This window comes from Anabrus simplex, chromosome 1 (genome assembly GCF_040414725.1).
Source record: "Anabrus simplex isolate iqAnaSimp1 chromosome 1, ASM4041472v1, whole genome shotgun sequence".
NCBI classification, from domain to species: domain Eukaryota; kingdom Metazoa; phylum Arthropoda; class Insecta; order Orthoptera; family Tettigoniidae; genus Anabrus; species Anabrus simplex.
Genome location: NC_090265.1, coordinates 1612653588 through 1612677571, shown reverse-complemented (window position 1 = coordinate 1612677571; position 23984 = coordinate 1612653588). Strand labels below are relative to the sequence as shown.

General features: G+C 40.3%; 1 protein-coding gene across 3 annotated transcripts in view; it reads right to left on the bottom strand.

Moving 5' to 3' along the window:
- Positions 1-525: 525 nt before the first annotated feature.
- LOC136881155 (pro-resilin) overlaps positions 526-23984 on the bottom strand; it is a 111380-nt gene continuing 87921 nt past the window's right edge. For all 3 annotated transcript variants that reach the window (XM_067153828.2, XM_067153821.2, XM_067153836.2), the window contains 2 exons: positions 14136-14242; positions 526-850 (listed from right to left, as the gene is read on the bottom strand). In XM_067153828.2, coding sequence (XP_067009929.2) covers positions 644-850; positions 14136-14231 — 303 coding nt within the window. In that variant the 5' untranslated portion in view covers positions 14232-14242 and the 3' untranslated portion in view covers positions 526-643. The remainder of the gene's footprint in view (positions 851-14135; positions 14243-23984) is intronic.

The window sequence follows — 23984 nt, the reverse complement described above, 5'->3', positions numbered from 1 at the left end:
ACTTCAATTTTTATAAAGAATCTAGTTGTATGTCATCAAAATACCTAAATATATTAGGCTAGAGGTTGTACGAGCTGGCTCCACGGTGTAGGGGTAGCGTGTCTATCACTTACCTTTGAGGCCCCGGGGGGATTTTCGGCCAGGTCAGGGATTTTTACGGGCCGATGACCTTCGATGTTAGGCCCCTTAAAACAACAAGTGTCAAGGGATTTTTACCAGGATTTGAGGGCTGGTTCGAGGTCCACTAAGCCGACGTGACTACAATTGAAGAGCTATCTGACGGTGAGATGGTAATCCCGATCTAGAAAGCCAAGAATAACGGCCGAGAGGATTAGTCGTGCTGACCACACGACACCTCGTAATCTGCAGGCCTTCGGACTCAGCAGCGGTCGCTTGGTAGGCCATGGCCCTTTGGGGCTGTTATGAGATGATGTTCGGTTTGGTTAGAGGTTATATGGAAAGCAAAAAGGATAGTAGAGGGACAGACTAATCTAATAGCAATCTATAAACATAAAAGGTATTTTTATTAGATATTTGTACAATGTTTTTCTCCAGATATTATAAATTGGATCTTGCTGATGGCCACGAAGACTGAAATTAGCACCATTCACAGTTGCTGATTGGCAGATAGGCAGCAGGTATCTCAACCTAAGGGGTTTGCTTTCGCAGTGTATGAGATCTGGGGCACAAAACCACTGTCACCGTCCACGTAGTACGTGATGCTCATTAGTCGGCCGTCAGGTAACCACACGTAGTAATTGCCATCTACGCGGCCATAGTCATTACCGGCTTCTTTCTGTCCATAGTAGTTGCTGCTTTTGGCGTCCTCCACTTTCCAGTCAAAGTTGTACTGAAACAGAAGAAGCGCAATTAGGGTTGCACACAGTCTATCAAACACAGATGGGGCCGATGACCTTCGATGTTAGGCCCCTTAAAACAACAAGCATCATCATCATCAAACACATATACCAGTGATGCCCTTTTGTTTATTTACATAACAGACGGCAAAACAGCCCTACAACCAAAGGCACTCCTTCCACCCTATCAACACCCACGCGTACCAACTCCAGATAAGAATTATTGTTGCACCTAAGACACTAAGCGCACATTGCACTTTAAAGTTTGAAATATTTCTCACTAAACGCCTTAAGTCGGATACGGGAGTGAAAATATTAAGTTTTTGTGATAACTATCACAAATCACTGTATACCATGGATTCACACTAAGGCAAGGTTTAAACTTTCAATACAATTTTCCTGGAAAACCATTAAGGGCACCTGATCGCAGGGCTGTAGCAACAGGGTGGTGAGATTGGCCCCCTCCAAGAGTGCAGGCCCAAAGGGGACGCAAGCAATCGCCATAAAAACAAGAAAGAATCAAGGAGTATACTTTTCCTAGGAAAATAATTTACTGAGTAGAAAACTACTGGGTTTCTGAGCCAGAGATCGTAAACCTTGTACAGAAGAAATTCTAATGACTGTAAGTGACATCTGCCGTGTATGGGAAGCTGCTTACCATTGTGGTGGAGGATTGCGCTGTATATGGTGTGCAACTTTTGCGAATGTCTGGGATATCAAAAACATCCATTTCCCGAGCCAAGGAAGTTAACCGTTTGCGATTAAAATAATAAGACCCAGCCGGGAATCGAACCCGGGTTCTTGAAGCCAAAATGCCAATACACTGGCAACTCAGCCATGGAGCTGGTCACTGCTTGTTATCACCAGGCAAATGCTGGGACTGTACCTTAATTACGGCCACGGCCGCTTCCTTCGAACTCCTAGGCCTTTCCTATCCCATCGTCGCTATAAGACCTATCTGTGTTGATGCGACGTAAAGCCAATGGAAAAAAAAAATGCTTTAACTTCGCGTTCATCATTTCCTAAAATTATTCATAAGAAGTTTAATTCGTGAGATTTGTGAATTATTTATGTGAAAGATAGATAAATAAAGAGAAACGATATTGATAATCATTCATTATTCCTTAACGTAATCTTGATTAGAACTATAATATAGCCCTAATCAAGATTACATAGCAAATTACCCTTTCACCCTAGATGGCCGTACCTTTCACCTTATATGGCCATGCTATTAAGGAATTCTATAGAATATTAACACGAAGAAATACTTGTGTCGAAATGAGAAATCCTATTCTGTCTTTTGTTTTCCTTCACACACGTGATACAGTATTGGAATACAATTTCAAGATCCTTATTTTCCATCAATTTCGCTGCATTTTCGCTCTTAGCTAAAAATAACTAATTTAGCTTTAAATTGGCCTTGTCGCTTCAATTCGCTATAATTTGCGAAAACAAAATAACTAATTTCTTAACGAGAATCATATGATTCATTAAGATATCTCAAAATATTCCTTGTCGCGCTTATCGGAAAAGAAGAGCTGACTAAGGGAGGTCCAATAGAATAGATGAAAGTGATGATCCTGCCACAAATAAGTCGAAGCAATGCTAGGACTCAGCTAAAGTGCTCCGTGATTGCCAACCCACGCTTCCAAGTTGAGAACCCTTGGGGACCCTTTTAGTAACCTTTTACGAGAGGCAGTGGATACAGTGGGTTTCATTCTACCAGTAGGGGAGGGGTCGGGTATGAAGTCATATGAACCTTCGTAGCGAGTGTTTACGACTGAATCCCCTTCCTGAGGTCAACCTCATCAGAGGAGTTAATGAGATGAAATGAATGACGTGATGTATGACAGCAGGAAGGGAGAGGGTGAAACCCAGCACCGACACATAGTGCACTCCTGTAGAATAGCACAATGAGGTCTACTCAAAGCTTAACGTCTCCATCTGATGGACGAATCACCATCAACAGCGTTATCGGCCCTCACTCCTTATGGACACTAGAATTGAATCTACGCTTTTGGCACGCAACCTAGTGATTATAAATTGTATACCACCACCTCTCGTACCCTGCCGGCCAACATTTTGATGGTGAAAATTTCGACCAACGGGACTCAAATCAGCTCACCACGCTGTCAGACCACATAGACTTGGCACCTAAATGATCATGGCTAACAGGCGGGCTCGGTATCAAATCGATGACGCTCATTCAAGATACAACCCCAGCCAAAAAACATATCCATGTAAAAAGTAAAAAAAGGGTAACATATCTTTCCGCAGTAGACACGACAGACACTTTCAGGCTGGCATGATTGTTGCTTTGAACAACATCCACAAACAATTTGGTGGATCCAAAAAAGGAAAGAAGAATTTTCATCCATACTTCCATACTACTTCCGCGTCTGTGGTGTAGTGGTTAATGTGATTAGCTGTCAACTCGATTTCTGGCTCTGCCACCAAATTTGAAAAGTGGTACGAGGGCTGGAACGGGGTCCACTCAGCCTCAGGAGGTCAACTGAGCAGAGGGGAGGGTTCGATTTCCACCTCAGCCATCGTAGAAGTGGTTTTCCGTGGTTTCCCACATCTCCTCCAGGCAAATGCCGGGATGGTACCTAACTTAAGGCCATGGACGCTTTCTTCTCTCTTCCTTGTCTATCCCTTCCAATCTTGACATTCCCCTCAAAGCCCCTGTTCAGCATAGCAGGTGAGGCTGCCTGGGCGAGGTAATGGTCTTCTTCCCCAGTTGTATCACCGACGTTCCACGGCACTGTCCATAAGGCGGTAGAGGTGGGATACCTCTCTGAGTCGGAGGGAAAAACCAAGTCTGGGCGGCAAACACATTAAGAAAGAAGTAAGATTTTCATACTACTATTAATAGGACTGGGTTAAGAAATTCTGCAGGTTTTTGATATAACACCAGAACCAAGGGATAAGTTTTGAAATTATGCTAAGCAAAATTCGTCCATCGCCCTGATCCAAGGAGCTCCCGGGTCGGGTTGTGGATCATTGACCTCCATCCAATTCTCGCATCTCGCTGGAGACACAAGAGATGCATATCGCTTAAGGGGGAGAGGGTACTTCTTAGATCTTAGTTCTGATTAGGGACCGGATTGTGATGACGTAATAAATTTCGACATATGACATATAAATGGACTTAAAAATCCTAAAAAATGACTTAAAATGAGCGAGAAATTATCCAAAAAATATGAAGGAAAGTATATATTTATAAAAAATAGAAAGTATGGGTACTACCCATCTTAGCTTTAACTCCTAATGCAGTGAATACAATTATTAATGGGCCACCAAAATAATAATAATAATAATAATAATAATAATAATAATAATAATAATAATAATAATCAGTCACTACCGATCTGCATTAACGGCAGTCGCCCAGGTGGCAGATTCCCTATCTGTTGTTTTCCTAGCCTTTTCTTAAATGATTGCAAAGAAATTGAAAATTTATTGAACATCTCCCTTGGTAAATTATTCCAATACCTAACTCCCCTTCTTATAAACGAATATACTATTTGCCCCAATTTGTCCCCTTGAGTTCTAACATTATCTTCATATTGTGATCTTTTCTACTTTGAAAGACACCAATCAAACTTATTCGTCTACTAATGTCATACCACATCATCTCTCCACTGACAGCTCGGAGAACATACCAATCGAGCAGCTCGTCTCCTTTCTCTCAGGTCTTCCCTGCCCAAACTTTGCAACATTTTTGTAACGCTACTCTTTTGTCGGAAATCGCCCAGAACAAATCAAGCTGCTTTTCTTTGGACTTTTTCCATTTCTTGAATGAAGTAATCTCGGTTAGTGTCCCGTAATAATAATAATAATAATAACAATAATAATAATAATAATAATAATAATAATAATAATAATAATAGTAATAATAATAGATACAGAAACATCCGAGAAAATCATATTTCAGTCCTTTTTGAAAATGCGGTTCTTACAAGCAAAATAACTGAGCATCTACAGTATATTTCAACAGGGACACTGGCTGTCAATTAAGCAATACGTGGTTGCCAGCCATTAAGGATTTCCCTGTCCTTTCACTATCGTTATTTTGTTTCGGTGTTTTCCAAATTCGTGCGTTCCTCATCACCAGATGTTTCATTCCAGGCTTGTGTCAGAGGCATATTTTTATATGTCTGAACACGAGTTACAACCCCCTCTCAGACCTATTCTAATGGTGCCGTCACCTTCCGCTTCGAATGCTAGCGCTGTACCGCGTACGGTGAGCCATCTGGTGACGAATGAACGTACCACTTACACTTCTGTTACTAACGTCTAAATTCAAACCTTCATTATTGTAGAAGTCTTCCTCGTGAACAGTCGATATTTCTTTTTTCTGAAGACGCGGAGCTAAATTCTCTGCGAAATGTAAAGAATTTCACCTTGCTTCCTTGACGCGGCCTAAGCCTAAGGGATGATTCATACTATGGGTACGCTCACGCCACGGTCGCGGTCCAGTCAGATATTATTGAAAACTGATTTGATGGGAACTGTACACACTAGCGATCACAGTACGGTCACGGTACGAGCACGAACAAGCAACGATCTTCCCAAAGAATATTTGACCGGAGCGTGATCGTACCGTTCCGTGAGCGGACCGGCAGTGTGAATACACCACGTGCAAGCAACACATATGCGAGCGTACAGTAGTGCCTGCGCTTTTCAGTCCCCACCCCAGCTTCTGCCTTGGAGTTATGGCTTCTCTAATTGTTGAGTTCTTTTTCTGAAGTTCAGGAGCAATTTTTTACAGGATCATCTCGCAGGTATCGATGTTCATTCTAAAGTACTGTAAACATTTACTTTCATCGTCCATCAAATGAGGAAAGAGAGTATAATATTCCCCTTCATTTTTCCTACTTGGATGTATCCAACATGTCCTCCTTTTACATTTTTTGTTCACATTTTTTTCTTTCTTCTGCTTCATCATCATCCAGCGCAATCGCAATCATTGCCAAGTCTCTCGTAGAGAACTCGCCTGATATTGTACAGCAACAATGGCCTGATCTCAACTGATTGGTCAAGACCGGAGCTTACCCTTAGACTGCTCGTCCTAATGTGAATACCTACTGTTTGTAGTCGGACTGTGACCGTGGCGTGAACAAACCGTGATCGTACACATAGTGTGAATCATCCCTAAAAGCCCATGTCACGTCTACTGTATATGTCATCATTATTAGGATATTATGCAATCCCTGCCGTCCACTGATATCCTGGATACCACGTGCTTGTCGCTACCCACGTGCTCCCGAAAGGCGAATATTTTATCTGCTACCCTTTTCACTTCACATATTTCTCATAAAGATAGCTGACTACGTAGAAAAGTTTACTCGCCGAACTGTGAAACAAGTTTCTTTCAGTGGACAGCTTTAGATATTATGTTTATCATTGGCATTCTAACACTCGAATAAATAAAACTCGCACAGTGTGTAACGAAACTAAGAGACACGTGTGTGTACGTTGATACTCGGGCATGTCAACAACCTGACTGAAATGTGTATTCGTACCTCGTCGTCGTTGGCTTACCTCGTTTCCGAGTAATTAATTTCCTCCAATAAATTCACTTCTGTCTGTGGGTGTGCTTTCGATGGTTGAACAGACCAATTCTAGCATGGAATAAGCGTCCACACCGATTGCACAGAATTGTTGGAGGAGGGCGTGGTTGTGTTAGACAGAGTTTTCGTGCTTCTCTCCTGGCCTCTTCACATCTGAGTCGTTCTCCTTCAAACAGATTGACAGCAGCAGGGATGGTCCGGCGCCAAACTGAACGGTCTTAAGCAAACGTGTCCCAGGTTTGTGGATTGAGACCTGTCATCTTCATAGTGTGCTTAAACTGGTCCTTGTAGCGCCACATGGGGGCTCCACTAGGTCTGTTGTCGGAAAAAAGTTCACCATACAGGATTTGGCGTGGAAAGCTGGTATCACTCATCCGACAGGCATGGCCAGTCCATCAAAGGTGATGATCAATGATGGACGATTCTATGCTCTTGGCAATGTTAGTTGATCTTAAAGGATGGATCGAAGATTTTGTTGGTGAAAGCGCTCAAGCTCTTTCAAGTCACGTCGTTAAAGGGTCCAAGTTTCACAGTTCGTACCTATTAAGGTGCAAAATATCTCCCTTTTTATTTCAAGCCTGTCCAGATTAGAAGCAATATGTCTCGTCGCTCTCTAGGGATGTAGACTTACAAAAATAAGGATACATGTTGTGGAGGGTTACTTTATTTCGCAGTTTTCGGAGTGGGTACGAGTGAGCCTTTTGATATCGAGTAGTCTCGTTTATCGATATCTCCAACGATATTCAAATATGTTGATTATTATGTGTAAATTCCCCAAAATGACTAAATAATAACGTATAATATAGAAAAATGGCTTAAGAACGAAACTACGAATTGCTGAAACGGACACACCATTCGTTGTGCAGTTCGTTTGAGACGGTAATTTTTATGACCACAGAACACGTATGAGCTCGCAGAGATTGACCAAACAGATCTTTTCCTATTTTGTAAACAAGAAAACCAAGGGACCCTGGTTCACGGAAGTTAAAAAAGACCTTCAAGGAATAGGGACCACGTAATAAGGCACCTAGGAACGTGTTACTCTCCAGAAGAAAGTTCGAGCAAACCAGCGGTTCGGAAAAAAAAAAAAAAAAAAAAAAAAAAACGAAGTTGAAAACAGGCAAGAAATGCACTGATGAAAGAAAAGAAGCTCACAGAAAACGAATACGGGAATAGTGGGAAATAATTAAAGTTCAAGGTTGCAAACGGTTGAAATAACGTAGTCTACAGCCGGCCGAAACGAGGTAGAAGAAGAATATCTGGAAATGACGAAGTAATGAGGAAAAATAGAAAAAAAATGACCTTAAAGTAAAAATAGCAAACATAGACGAAAAATGACTTAATAAATATGCATGTCTGTAACCAGGGAGCGATGATCAGGATTTATGTCCGACCCCTGGTTCTGATTTATTCATAGAGTATTATTACGATAGACTCGCCACACCCAAAGGTATTTTATATCTAACTACCAGGTTTAAATGAGGCCACTCCTGGAGAACAGACGCTGTCTGAAGGGTTTCAGCGCCTTTTCCTCCACTGGCGGACCAGCGCCCAACTAAAGGAGCGCCTCCACCCGAAGCCGTTGGTTGCTTTATAGAGTCGGGTTATTTTCCGCCGCCCAACACTCGGCGTTGAGTTGCTGCCAGTACGTCCTACTCCACCCCATAGAAGGTAACTCCCACGACAAAAAACTATCTGGATTATATATTAACGTGTTCATAGATGTAATATTGTGACCGTATCGGTCATACACATAATTAATTATAAATTGGTTTATGTAGTGGAAACTTTTGTCAAGCACCTTTGTCCATGCCAGCGTCAAGTTGCATGAGATTGCACAAAACCTCCGACTTAGTGGTGCAAACACGAATCCGTCATAGCTGGAGAAATCCCCAGAAAAGAGAACGAGCTATGAAAAATGACAAGGAAGGAAAATATATAGTAATAACTCCGCCCACTAAAAATGGCCGAAACACGGTAATGCCAACGTGCAAGCTTGATGTGTATTGTAACATTTCGAGATAAGCATATCAATTAGTAAGGAAATCCTCGGTATGTCATATGTTTTTATAGTAGTCAAAGATCAAGGCACGAATACCATTGAGACATATGCTGGTAACCGAAATGTAAGGGACACCCAATGGAATTCTCGTTCTTGGGGAGAACTATATCGCGGACAGCAGTACAGGCAAAAGGGGTATAATAGAGATCGTAGTGCCTATTCTAGGTGGCCACACCAGAATGATCAGAATTTCAGTAAGCAGAAAGAATACTACCGACGAGATTTCAAAGATAGAAAGAGAGAGTCGCAGCAATACGTTAGAGACTTAAATGTATCGAGACCAGGGAAAGACATATGGGAACAACCAATACGGCGGCTGACTCAAACGGCGGAATGCCAAGGAGCCGAGAGCCTCGCGTTACAAAACCAAAAAGCCAATCAAAATAGATTAAATCCTCCTGCCCCTGAATATGAGGCTAACGAGGAAATTCATCCTAAGACAAAGCGCGACTGCTAAGCGAGGAGATATCCGACGTTTCGGAGGCTATCAACCCTCAAACTTATCCATGGACAACAGTAACGATCGACACGTGGATGGTACAGCCGGACCAGAATTAAGAAGAAGAAGAATAATAAGACGAAGAAGAAGAAGAAGAAGAAGAAGGGGAGGACCAAGATCCACTGGACGAAGAAGATGAGAATCTTGACGAAGCAGAGGTCCAGATGATAAGAATTGAACACCAGGAGGACGAGGGCATCCAATGGTGTGAAGGTTGTGAAGAGTTAAAACAACGACGAGAAAGTATGGCGTGGATGGTATGGTTGAAATAAATATGTTTCACTTATGGTAATAGCGGCTGCGTATTTAATTTGATTTATTGGGAAAAATTCTCAGACACATTTATTTTATCTAGAAGTACCGTATCATAGTTTAGTACTTAATATGGAAGGTATCTAAAATAACGTTCTGTAATGCCTGACCGGGCGAGTTGGCCGTGCGGTTAGGGGCCCGCGACTGTGAGCTTGCATCCGGGAGATAATGGGTTCGAGTCCCACTGTCGGCAGCCCTGAAGATGGTTTTCCGTGGTTTCCCATTGTCACACTAGGCAAGTGCTGGGGCTGTACTTTATGGCCGCTTCCTTCCAACTCCTAGGCCTTTCCTATCCCATAGTCGCCATAAGACCTATCCGTGTCGGTGCGACGTAAAGCCATTTGCAAAAAATGTAATGCCTGAAGGAAATATACATCTAGGCTGAAATGTTGTTGGCAGCTATAACTAATCGTAGCTGATTAGTGTCAGGGAATCAAGGATTTCTTAACCTCCTTAAGTTAAAAATTCCGCACGTGCAGGCGAAGAAAACAACTAGTGGAACCGGTGGAGATGCAGTCGGAGCTGGAAAACTGGTATCAGTCTTAGTTTATACAAGCTACCTGTGGTACGATCAATCATATTCAGCGCTTACTACTCTGATAACCATCCGGGTGATTCAGACAAATGCAACGTTGATTTTTGAACTTTTATGATGCAACTACAGCAGTATATTTTTAGCGAGGAGTGTTAACGTCGTGTTTCTTCTTCTTCTTCTTCTTCTTCTTCTTCTTCTTCTTCTTCTTCTTCTTCTTTGCAGAGTATGGTTGTGCATTTTATACTAGGTATTATGACAGATATAATTCTGCATCGGACATCCAGAACATTCCGTAATTTGTTAAAGAGGTATAAACAATTTGGGGTCAAAGATTACACCTTTAATTTGTTTTACTTAACAGAACAATATTTTCCTCTTTAACCATTTATAGGCCAATACTACGGGATACATTGATAAATACTGAAGCATGAAACATCCGCATTCTACGAGAGATAAAAGGATCACGTTTAAAGAATGAAACAATGTTTAAATTTGACTGTTAGTGGGTGGTATGCTAAGTAGAAATGTTTTTACTGACATTTAATGCCTACTTGGTGTTTAAGTCTATACGTATTTTACTCAGTGTTCTAGTACACTGTTACTTGAATTACATACTGCTTGATAATATTGTTCAGAAAACAACTAACCTTCTGCTGTTGCACGAGGAATCTTTCATCAGCATGGAGTGGTAAATATTTTTACCGCTTCCTTTCAGCACGTGATCTCTATGGTGGTGAAGCAGCATTATTCAAAATGTGGCAATTCTTACCAGATAATGTTAATAATAGCTATAATCTACTAGAATGCTCAACACAAATGTGTTTATTCGAATAATTTAAACTTTAACGTCAAGTGGTAAATAGGTATACTTACCAGTAACCTCGAAGGTTTAAAACCAATTATCCGCACTACTTCAGAGTACGTCTGTGAATTTTTATGTAGTGTATATCGCTTGCTATGTTCCGTTCTATCATATACTGGCTCAGTTTTGCGTGACTTTCATTTTACACATGATCTTCTTTATATTTCAAAATCTATTGAAGGTATTTGTGTGAAAGTCTGCCTATTTAATCAATCAATATCAATCAATCAATACTGATCTGCATTTAGGGCAGTCGCCCAGGTGGCAGATTTCCTATCTGTTGTTTTCCTAGCCTTTTCCTAAATGATTTCAAAGACATTGGAAATTTATTGAACGTCTCCCTTGGTAAGTTATTCCAATCCCTAACTCCCCTTCCTATAAATGAATATTTGCCCCAGTTTGTCCCCTTGAATTCCAACTTTATCTTCATATTGTGATCTTTCCTACTTTTATAAACGCCACTCAAACTTATTCGTCTACTAATGTCATTCCACGCCATCTCTCCGCTGACAGCTCGGAACATACCACTTAGTCGAGCAGCTCTTCTTCTTTCTCTCAATTCTTCCCAGCCCAAACATTGCAACATTTTTGTAACGCTACTCTTTTGTCGGAAATCACCCAGAACAAATCGAGCTGCTTTTCTTTGGATTTTTTCCAGTTCTTGAATCAGGTAATCCTGGTGAGGGTCCCATACACTGGAACCATACTCTAGTTGGGGTCTTACCAGAGACTTATATGCACTCTCCTTTACATCCTTACTACAACCCCTAAACACCCTCATAACCATGTGCAGAAATCTGTACCCTTTATTTACAATCCCATTTATGTGATTATCCCAATGAAGATCTTTCCTTATTTTAACACCTAGATACTTACAATGATCCCCAAAAGTACTTTCACCCCATCAACGCAGTAATTAAAACTGAGAGGACTTTTCCTATTTGTGAATGAAAGGCATGCTCTAGAATCTTTTATTTTACACAAGTCATATTAAAATATTTAGTGTGTGTCTACCCCCTAGTCCCTTTTCTTGCATTCGGGAGATAGTGGGTTTGAACCCCACTGTTGGCAGCCCTGAAGATGCTTTTCCGTAGTTTACCCTTTTCAGACCAGGCGAATGCTGGGACTGTACCTTAATTAAGGCCACGGCCGATTTCTTTCCACTCCTAGTCCTTTCCTGTCCCATAGTCTGCATAATATCTATCTGTGTCGGTGCGACAGAAAGCCGAGATGAATTTACATTACATATTTTTACGGCCGCATGCCCTTACTCAGTTGAGGATCTAAACGGAGATGAAATGAATGATGGAGAATGATCTTGGATAAGGAGGTGGAAGGAATCGGCTGTGGCCTATAAATAGGAAATGTCCTGGCATTTTCATGGAAGTGAAAATGAGAAACCACAGAAAACCATTAGAAGAAAACACTTGGCACCACAGCAAGTAGGCCAACGCAACGGTGACACTTGCTGAAACCCACGGTGTGTTTGTGTTTTATTCTGAAATGAAATTTCGTGTGGCCTCTGGAGAGACCTGGTGCGGACATTTTGATATGACGCCCGCAGGAGACTTGCGCGTCGTAATGAGGATGAAATGATGATGAAGGTGGCACATACACCCAGTCCCCGTGCCAGGGGAATTAACCAACTATGGTTTAAATTTCCGACCCTGCTGGGAATCGAACCCGGGACGCCGAAGGCCAGCACGCTAACCATTAAGCCATGGAGCCGGACTGTCTTATACCGATTTCTAGTCATCGGTAGCTGCTAGGCGATCGGCCACTTACGGAAATGTTCGTGGTCTCACACTGCAACGCAAACTTTCTTCGACTGATGCTCTCAAGCCGGTCTTAAGCCACGTGTAGATTTAGCAACAGCGCCTCACAAACTCCACTTGAAATTCGCTCGTGAAGCGATGTGATTGGCTAACTTCAGCAGCTGATAAAATGACAACGACGCGAGATATCGAATTATAGGGCTTTTGGTTCCAATCTGTAGCTAGCTTCAGGTAGTTTCAGTCTCTTTTTCTAGATGACGCTGGAGGTCATTCATAACGTGTAAATAGTTATATACAGGTTCTGTAGATGGCACGCAAGTAAGCATGAAATGAGCGGTGTTAATAATTAAAGGCAGTTTGTCTCGAAGTGAAGTATTTAAAGTATTTCAAGTCTGACCTCAATCAGTGGGCCCTTCTCACAAATTACTTAGTCATAAAATGTCAAGCATTGTGGAGATAATATTGCTGGATTGCATCGAATTCGACTTTACCCAATCGATTAACCTTGTTCGAACTTATATCGATTTTAATCGATAGTTCCCATGATGCTACAGTATTTGTGTTGTTTGAATTCCAAGTGCTCATGTGCTTGTGATGTAAACTTTAGTTCCTTGTGCTTGTTTATTTGAAATATATCTTCGCCAGTCCTCCTGAAATCCTGTATTTCCTGTTTGAGTACACATCAGGGGCTGAATGGTTCTATTAATGTAGTTCTATATGTTTCCTGTCTCAGTGCATTTAATTCTGTTATTTTTATTTTCATGTGGTACTTGGATATTGATGTGATACCCCATTCTCTTGCATATGGTGTGCTCTGCTGTCTTGCTTTCGAAGGGATTTCTTATTTGTTATAATACCAGCTTTGTCTTAATGTGTCAATCATTCATTTGAAGTTAAAGCTGCTTTGAGGTGTGAGGTTATGTTCTCAGTAACATAGTATGCCATACGAACTAGGGGTATCAGATCATTATTTACAACGTAGTGTAAGTACTTGGAAATAAAAATATATGAATTACAATGCATTGGGCATGGAAGTAGTAGAACTGCATTATTATCGCCGTTTGGGGGGCGGGGGGGGGGGGTGCGAGGGGCAGGGAAAGGAAGGGGGAGGAGCCGTAAGCATACCCGGATATGCGTCACTGCGCCGGATGTTAATTCTCCGCGCTATCTGTTGATAGTAATACTAAGGTATTGCACCAGAATGCACACTGTGGCGCTATCTCGGAAAAGAGACCAAAACTACTAGCGCCAAGTGGCTTGGAACCGAAATTTATCATTGAGTTTCATCTCTATTCTATTCTATCCTCTTTGGTCTTCACGCTCCAGGACACTGCCCTTGAGGAAGTAGAGGTGGGATTTCTCTCTGAAGCCAAGGAGGAAAACCAACCCTGGATGCTAAAATGATTAAATACATAACTAAATAGAGCTAGTTCTTTCTAATTAGATCAAGTCCTAAATGAACTGAATATTTCAGCCTGGAAGTATTTTTGAATCAACTGTGATGAAGAGCTTTTACTAGTTCTCTTCTTCTGACTGTAAGCCATTTACTTGTCGCATTAAAACTTTATTATACTAGTTTAATAATTCATATACAGCGGACATCACGCCCTTGTCTCATTATAGACTTTATGAGGTAAAGTATATTTTTTGTACTTACTGGCATGGGCACATATTTCTCCTGAGCCTGCGGCCTCGCTTCGGCAATGAGGAGTACCGCCGCGGTTATGAAGACCACAGCCAAGAATTTCATCATGCTGCTTGTTTCTGAGGACAAAAAATGAAATTATATAATGAGTTGTATGAGTTATGATGACAGGATATCGCCTTCAACATAGAAAGAAAAAGGAATATGTCCAAACAGGAATGTCAGATATTTCGAGTTAATTGGCCGTGCGGTTTGGGCCGCGCAGCTGTGAGTTTGCATTCGAGAGATAGTGGTTTCGAACTCCACTGTCGACAGACCTCAAGATGGTTTTCAGTGGTTTTCCATTTTCACACCAGGTAAATACTGGGGTTGTACCTTTTTTAAGTCCACGGCACTTTCTTTCTACTCCTAGCACTATCCTACGCTATCGTCGCCATAACACCTATAGAAATAAAAATATATTTAAAGTTAATTACAAGTAGGACCAGAGGTCCCTTTGGCTGTAACTAACTGCCACTTTAACTTAAATGTATCACCAAACATACAAAATCTAATAAAAAAATGCATAAAAAGCGTAGGATACATTTTCCTACTGAGGATATAAGAATAAGATTAAAAACTAAACATCTAGGAGATTACAATAATACTTTTAACATTTCATAAACATACACTATACTAACAAGAAATAGAAGACTTCATAAACATACACTTTACTAACAAGGAAGAGAAGACGAAACAGAAACCTAAGAATTTTAAAGCCAAGGATGAATTAAGAGTAAAACTGAGCATCTAGAATGTATCTAGGGATTATGATATTTCGTACTATTTAATTAATTTGGTGAAAATTCATTTACATGGCTTAATAAGTGGAAAGATAGCGGTATTTAAGATAATTTTTCTGAGTTCCAACACTACTTTGCTGTATTTCATACAGTTCTAGATCGTTGTGTAATTGAGTGGCAGTGACAATGAACGACTTACTGCACTTTACCGTACAATGCTGTGGAACCTGAAGAGTGTTAGCTGTAAACCTATTGTCCCGATCATGCACTTGACTCATCTGAACAAAGGACTTGATCAAATATGAGGGAGATTAGATTTTAAAATCCTCAGAAGTAAACAAGCAGCTGAGTATGATCGTCTATCCCTGAGTTTCAACCACTCTGCGGCTTTGTAGTAAGATGTTACGTGACAGTCTCTACGAATATTGAAGACGTATCGAACACAGGCATTCTGAATACGCTGGAATTTGCTATTATATTTCTCGGAGATATCGCTGTAAATTACAGCGTCGTAATCTAAAATAGGAAATACCATAGTCTGGATCAACATCTTTCTCACCGAGAAAAGAAGATACGGCAAGTTTCGTCGAAACTGATGCAATATGCCAGACACTTTCTTGACCAAGTGTTATCCATTAGAATACCTAAATTCTTAACACATTCCTGATACTTGACTACAGAACCGTTTACAATTACTGGAGGAATGTCCCTGTTGAAAAGATTTGATAAGTTTCTTCGATATCCTAGAAAAATAGCTAAGGTTTTGTTTTCATTTAATAGTAAATTATGAGTTAGTGTATATTGATGTAGTCTTTCTATATCTAGATTCATTTTACTAATACTTTCGACAACACGATTCACAGGAAAATGGTAATAGATCTGTAAATCATCGGCATACATATGATGTCTCGTGTGGCGTAAATCTGCAGGCAGATCGTTTATATACAGCGAAAACAAAACGGGACCCAACACTGAACCATGAGGGACGCCAGAATGTACACTAAACCACTTGGAAAAAATTTGTTTGTCAAATACTACACGCTGAGATCTCCCTTTCAAGAACGATTCAAACCAAGAGAGAGCTGATAGAGATATGCCCACCGGGCGAGTTGGCCGTGCGAGTAGAGGCGCGCGACTGTGAGCTTGCATCCGGGAGATAGTAGGTTCGAATCCCACTACCGGCAGCCCTGAAGATGGTTTTCCGTGGTTTCCCATTTTCACACCAGGCAAATGCTGGGGCTGTACCTTAATTAAGGCCACGGCCGCTTCCTTCCAACTCCTAGGCCTTTCCCATCCCATCGACGCCATAAGACCTATCTGTGTCGGTGCGACGTAAAGCCCCAAGAAAAAAAAGAGATATGCCCATTGTATGTAATTTAGTCAGAAGGAGGTCATGATGAACTCTATCAAATGCCTTGCTTAAATCGAATAGTACCAGAAGTGTTAGTTCCTTTCTGTCCATTGCAAACTTGATATCATCGATGACTTTGAGAAGTGCCGTCGTAGTGCTATGGCCTGTTCGAAAACTAGACTGAAATGTGTTAAGAATAGAATGAGTATTTAAATACGAAGTGAGTTGTTGGTATACAATCCTTTCTAATCCTTTACCTAATATTGACAAAATACTGATTGGTCTGAAATCATCAAATTTTTTAGGAGAAGGAACTTTAGGTACAGGTCTGACATTGACCATTTTCCATACAGCTGGAAAGACTCCTGATTGTAAACAGAAATGATACAGGTGAGCTATAACCGGAGTGATTATATCCAAACAGTTCATTAGGAGGCGTTGTGAGATACCATCTGGTCCAACAGCCTTGGTATTCATGCTCTTAAATACTTTGACTACATCCTCTGGGTAAATGTATGAAAAGTGAAAGAGATCATGTTGAGGTACATTTGTGTTCATGTAACTATGAATAATTTCGGATATTCTGTGAGAATTGTTCACTGGTGAGATTTTTAAGAAATAATCATTTTGCAATTCTGCAGATATGAATGAGGAAGTATGTTGTGAATTTTTCTTAGCAATACCTAGTGATTTTATAGTTCCCCAGAGAGCAGACGGAGTTGATCTCTTACTGAACAAAGAATGCATGTGTTTGACTTTAGCATCACGGATCGCGAGTTTGGTTTTATTACGCAAGATGTGAAAGGTTTCAAAGTCTTCAGGTTTCCTGGTTTTGATGTGCTTTATTTTTGCCTTGTCCCGCGCAGATATTAATTTCTTAATCGTAGACGTTATTCACGGGTTAGATGGGTGTTTGGCTCGAATTAGTTTTAATGGGGCATGCTTGTCGTACAACGCGGAAATTAAAATTATTAAATTTGATGACTTTGTCATCGATATTACGCTGAGAAAATACTTCATACCAGGGAGCAGAAATTACGTCTTTTCGAAAATCTTCAGGATTAAAACTGCGGAAATCCCTAAATGTGATCCATTTTCTTTCATATTTGGGTGTTGATACGAGAAGACAGCATATAGCAGGGCTGGCCACGCGAGGCTCGCGAGCCGCATGCGGCTCTTCAGTCAGTCTCGTGCGGCTCTTGACACCAAGCTTAGAGTAATTTATGTAATTAATGGAAACTAACAAAATCTCTGCGGCCGGCGGCAGTCAGTGGCAGCGATGTGCGACTTAACGTTATTTAATGATTTGAGATCAATTAAACCTTCATTTTCATTCCTGGAAAATACTATTGCTGTTGATGTTGTGGGCGATGGCTGTTCTGTTTCATCACAAATAACAATGGATACAGCAGCTGTAGAGTTGGAGCTACTAGAACTGCAAGAGTACGAAGGAGTAAAAGGACTCAAACGAAGTGGCGTTTCTACCATATACTTTTGGAAGAATGCTCCAGAAGAAAAATACCCACTAACAAACGAGTGTGCTAAGAGACTTATCTCAATCTTTGGGACTACATGTGTGTGTGAATCACTGTATTCAACGCTTAAATTCATTAAATCTAAATATCGATCTTAACTAACTGATGAACATTTAAGTTAGCTTGTGCGAACTGGGCTTACCAATTATCAGCCAGATTTCAAAAAACTAACAGCAAAAATGAACACTCAGAAAAGCCCTTGGAGGGGTGGAAGGTAAAGGCTTCCACTATCCGCAACCTTGGGACTTGATGGGGTAGAATGGTTAGCTCTACGCCCGGCCGCCTTTGTCCCCAGGAATTAACCTGGTACTCATTTTTGGTGTAGGCTGAGTGAACCTCAGGGCCATGTGCCCCTCCGAAAGTGGAAATCTCGTTTTGTTAAATTTTACGACTTTCTGACGGGGATTCGAACTCACGTCCTTCTGGGCGAACCGAGCACGTCTTTACCGCCTCGGCCAGGCAGCCTCTTAGCGTTCTGAGTAGTGTAGAAAATAAAAGTTCCTTCATTTGTTACAAAACGAAAAACGTCTCTTCATTTTATAATCCATTTTCTAAACATGCTCCCAGTTTTGTCTCCTAAATTTGCGGCTCCCAAAATTAAGGTTAGTGGCCACCCCTGGCATATAGCATATCATGTCCAGAAAATCCACTCGCTGGGGTCTGCCAAGATTTAAGAAGGGTATCATTACAATTTGAAGCTATGGTATCGAGATTAGAATGACAATATGCAGTGTGGTATGTGTCACAAATGGTATTCTAGTCAAACTGCATGAGTCAAGTGCATCATCGATTACTACAGTTTCCGACGGCCCTGATTCAAAATGCCCATTCATATCACCTGCAAGTATAACATATTTATAATGAAAACATTAATTATACATCGCCTCTACAAACGACTCCATGAAACCCATTTTAGGAGGACGGTAGATGCATGAAAATAATACTTTACCCATAGGTAATTCATGTTCTAGGAAAATTATACTCTGGCTTACGCCAATATTCTGCAGGGGAGATGTGAACTATTTTACATTTTATGTTGCTCTTCACGTACACAGCCACTCCTCCTCCTCTCTTGCCAAATCTATCGTTTCTACATAAATTAAAGCCAGGAATGTTAATCTCTGAGTCAGGAATGAACTCCTTGAAAAAGCAATAACATTCATATTTGAATCAACAAAGCAGTCAAAAAACTCATCGAAATGTACCTTATCAACTAATGACTGTGCATTTAAGTGAATTATTTTCAAATCAGAGGGATAGATTTCTGATAGATCTTCAATGATTTTGTGGATTTCAGAAGACTTAAGTTTAGAAGACATGCATGAATTTGGATGGTTACATAATTCCAGAAAATGAATATTCAATTATAGGTCCTAATAAAATTACATACAGTTTTAGATTACGTGAAGCAAAGTAGAGAAGAGAATACTGAATAGAACATACTATTTTAACTTCAACGAGGAGATATCTTTTTAAGTTCAACAGTATTTCTCACACGGTGTTTAACACCCCCTTGTAGTACGATAATTGTGCCATCAGAAGTCCACACTTGCTTTTCGCCGAAGATGGAAATTGCCTGTTTCAAAAGATGATGTCTGGTAGAGGTAAGATCTTCACGAATCGTCACCTGGGATCTACGTAACAGCCTCTTCGCACGGAAAACTGCCGATCTCTTGGTGTAGGAGACAAATTTACATATAATAGCCCTTGACTTCCCAGACCCAGGGGCTCCAACCCTATGCGAGCGGTCAATATCTTCCGCACTTAAGGGGACTTTCAATTTTTGGGCCACATTGAGCACTAAGTGAGTTGTATCCTCACCAAATTTCTCGGGCAACCCAAAAATTCGAATACCGTTTCGCCTTAGGTATTGTTCAATTTTGTCCATTTTATAATTCAATAAAGACTTTAACTCCAGAATTTCATTTTCACGAGCTTTTAACTCATTTCTTAAATCGCTGATAACTTTAGAATTGAAATCTATTGTTTCGTTTAGTTCTTCACAAACTTTTTGTGCGAGAACTGTTACCAAGGGTTGAAGAAAGTCGCTATTTTGTAATAAGTTCCCCACTATACCTTGCAACAGGGTCACAATCTTGTATTCAGTTAAATTAGTGTTACCTGTGATGTAGGAGGGCTCTGTGTTCGGCATGTTGGTGTTGCCGCTAGTTGGTGTTGTGAGGGAGAGCTGCTCTTCGAGCATACAAATAGATAGAGGGGGCGCTGCCAGCAGAACGTGGCGCCAAGATACAAATCAGCTGATGTTGGGCACGTATCGTCAATTGCGCGGGCCATCGGTGTAAGCGGGGAGATTTCAAGGATTCATTGTCGACAAACCAGACCTTTTCTATGCAATTTTGATGTGTTACAAACATAAAAAAACACGTATTTTCGTTTATGTGATAAGTGAATTACACCAGTCTGAAAGAATATAGCAAAAATAGTCACTTCTTGCTCTGCTTATAATTGCAGTCAGAGATTTGAAAAGGGGAGTAAGATATCTTTTCACGGGTAAAGATTAAAATCTGTAACTGAAAAGACACTGTCTTGATTTCGTACAGTATCTAGGCTGCCAGGGAAAACGAGTATAAGTCAGAAAATGACTTGTACTCTTCTCCCATACATAGATATTAACATGTTTACTTGTACCGTTGGGACCAAATGAAATATTAGGCCTTGGTACATATAGTTTAGTTATGACTTATAACTACATCGTGGACATATCTTACTTTGAACTTTTTTGACATAATCGTTTTACTTGGTAGCCTAAATTTATTTCTGGACCTCACAGCACAGTCGTAAGTCGAGCACCCTGACTACGCGGCTGAGCCGGATTTCCGGACATAGAAAGTTCTAATTCCGGTGCTAACTGGCCATCCTTAGAGTAGTGGTTTTCCAATACTCCTTCCAGGAAAATACCAGGATGGTACCTTGTTTAAAGCCCCCCCCCCCCCACCAACCTACCTGAATCCTAGACCTTAAAAACTAGTTACACACACTAGGTTATCAGACAAATTCAACAAACACCTGAGGATGAGGGGATGATGGCCAATATGTCCCAAGCCACTCAAATGAAGTAACATCATCATTTATTTAATGTAAGGTATAAATGTTTGGGGAGGGGGAATAATATTGGGTTATTGTGGGATACATTGCTGGATATCACCCTCTAAGCATAACTGATTATGTTATTAACTTATTTCAGTTTCCCTTCAGACCGCAAATTGCTGAAGAAATGGGTCATGAATATGAACATAGAGGGTTTTCAACCATCAAAATTGAGTAAACTTTGTTCAAAGCATTTTGAACCTAGCTGCTTCGACAAAGAGAGGTTTGGCCATCCATTTCCTCTGAAAGGATCAGTTCCAACTGTTTTTGAATTTCCAGAACACCTGAACAAACATTCCAGGCATCGTAAGCCACCTAAAAGTCGAAACACCCCTTGCACTTCATCTTTACTTCCAGTAATTGAAAGTAATGATAACTGAGCAGCATGCTCCATCCACTGAAAACATTCCCAATACTAGTTCTAACATTCCTGGCAAATCTAAAAAAAAAGTATTACATTGGTGATTTTGAAGAAAGTGACATGAATTCCCCCAAAAAGGCAAAGAGATGTCTCTTCAATGCACACAGCACAATTTGTTCTCAAAACCTACTGAAACTAAAAACAAGAATTAAGAAAATAAATAATTATTTAAATTCATTGGTGGCTCATTTACAGAAGGAACTAATGATAAATGAAAATGCTGCAGCAATGTTAAAATTCAGTAAAACTCTTTTATATTCACTACATTTGTTTATTTTTCCAGATGTGTGCCACATGCTGAAATTGGTGAGGAATTCTTTGGCTTCTTTTGGCACAATTTTTAACAGTGAAGGTAATGCCATAAAATGGACATATGTAGAAAAACTAGTGGAAATACAACTAGAAGAGGGATTAACACTTGTTACTAAGATTCGTAGTGCCATATTAATTGGGAATCGGAAAAGATGAAAGTCAAATTAGCAGCCCAAACTTTGAGTAACAGTGTGGTTCAGTTACTCAGGTATTTGAAAAATTCAGGGTATGATTTATTTGAAGACTGTGAAGCTACAGCTGAATTTGTAGACATTTTTAATAACTTATTTGACAGTTTGAACAGCAGGAATATATTACAAAAGGTATTTAAGTGTGCATTCTCTCCCAAAACAGAGGTTTTTATAAAGGATTTCCTCAGCAAGGCAGAATCATACATCATGCAGCTATTAAAATCAAGTTCATTAGACTCTTCTGTTCTTCACTCAAGAAAGAAGACTGGATTTCTTGGATTTTTGGTGTGCATTAGAAGTTGCCTTGGCCTCTATAAGTATTTAGTCCTCAGTGAGCAGCATAAATTGAAATACCTGTTATTGTACAAATTCAGTCAGGACCACTTGGAGGTACTGTTCTCTGCCATTAGAAGGAGAGGTGGTGAAATCAATAACCCTACTGCTGCTCAGTTTAAAGCTGCGTACCAAAGATTGCTGGTTCGCCAAGAGGTTAAAGGAGCAGATTCAAGCAACTGCATTGCCTTGGATCAAATTAATATATTGAGTGCATGTAGCTCCGAGCCCAGTTCAGATTTACAGTGTCATGCAATTCTTGCAGTATCACAGGATAGGGTTGCAGATATCCCACTAATTCCAGGTTTTGATCATGACTACTGTACTCATCCAGCATTTGAACAGTTGTCCCCATATGTGAGTGATGTGACATACCGGTATATTGCTGGATTTGGAATGCACTATGCTTGAGTGCTCTGAGGAGTGCCACAGAGAACTACACAGACTACGCTTTAATCAAGGAGAAGATATACTCTGGAGATGAGGGATTAATCGTGCCCTCCTAAGATGTGATAGTGTTGTGTAAGGTGACTGAAAGTGCACTCAGAAATATAAATGTACTAAGGAGCAAAGAAGTTTGTTGAGGTCAGTGAATGGAACCTTGTTTTATTGTATAAAGGACCATTTACTTGAGCAAGAACTTGCACAGAGCCATGAAATTGACTTGGTTAAGTTAATTGTGAAGTGTTATGTCAATTCCAGAATGCGACATGAATGTGCTAAGGAAGAAGAGAAAAGAGACAGGGAAAAAAGTAAGAAGTGTATTGAACAAATAGATATTGTTCAATCATCAGTGATTTAGGACAGTATTGTGAAGACATGCAGTTCTGTGGTTTTCAAAACATTCCTGATCAGCAGCCTGGAGAAGAATGGTGAATAACTTACATGTAAATATTTGTTTCCTGCGTTCTATCATCCATTTGGGTATTAACTGTCTGCAGCTGTTTTGGTGACTTGTAGCCTACATGACTTCCTGTCTTTCATCATATTGTACATTTTAAGGATAGTTTTGTGAATGTTACATCTAATTAGGCTTAACTAACTCAGTTATAGTTTGATATAGCCTGAGTATTTAGAACAGCTGAACAACATTTGGTGTGTGTGTGTGTGTGTGTGCTTTTTCATATCTGATAGTGGCTGATAACCTAGATGTTAGGTTGTTCTATGTGCGTTCATGCATGATAGCGGCTGATAACCTAGATGTTAGGCCCTGTAAAACAATAATTATCATCATGCCTAAATGTACATCTGCAAACTAAATGTGAAGGTCTGTGAATAAGTGTGATGATGGTGATAGCTGTTTTTTTAAATAACAGAACCTTGAGGTTACCACCTGCATTATTGGTAATTTCAAACTTTCTTTGACCCTAATTATTATAGGTGCAGAGGGGACGATTGCGTTATTATCGGTCACGTTTCTTGATTTATAAGGCTTAACCAGCATTAAATCGGCCTTATTAGAAATGCAGGTTATTGGTATGTTTGTTGAGTTTATTATTTGCAGCACTGTGAAAATATTTTTAAAATAACTATTTCAGACGAATATTACGGAGAAAAATTAAACTTGTGAAATTAGGAGAACTAAAATAGGTTAACAACGTGAGACCTATTCGCGTCACCGTATCGCTTAACTGATACATAAACACATCAGAATATCACACATATAAAATGATACCGGTACTTAACATTTTTCATACAAAAAAGGAATGGAAATATTCCTAGGGGATTGCATTTATCACCATCTTCAATAGTTTAAATCAATTAATCATAAGGAGCGCGCTTAAATCGGGATTTAAAAACACTCCGCAATGCTCTTCTTATGGAAGAC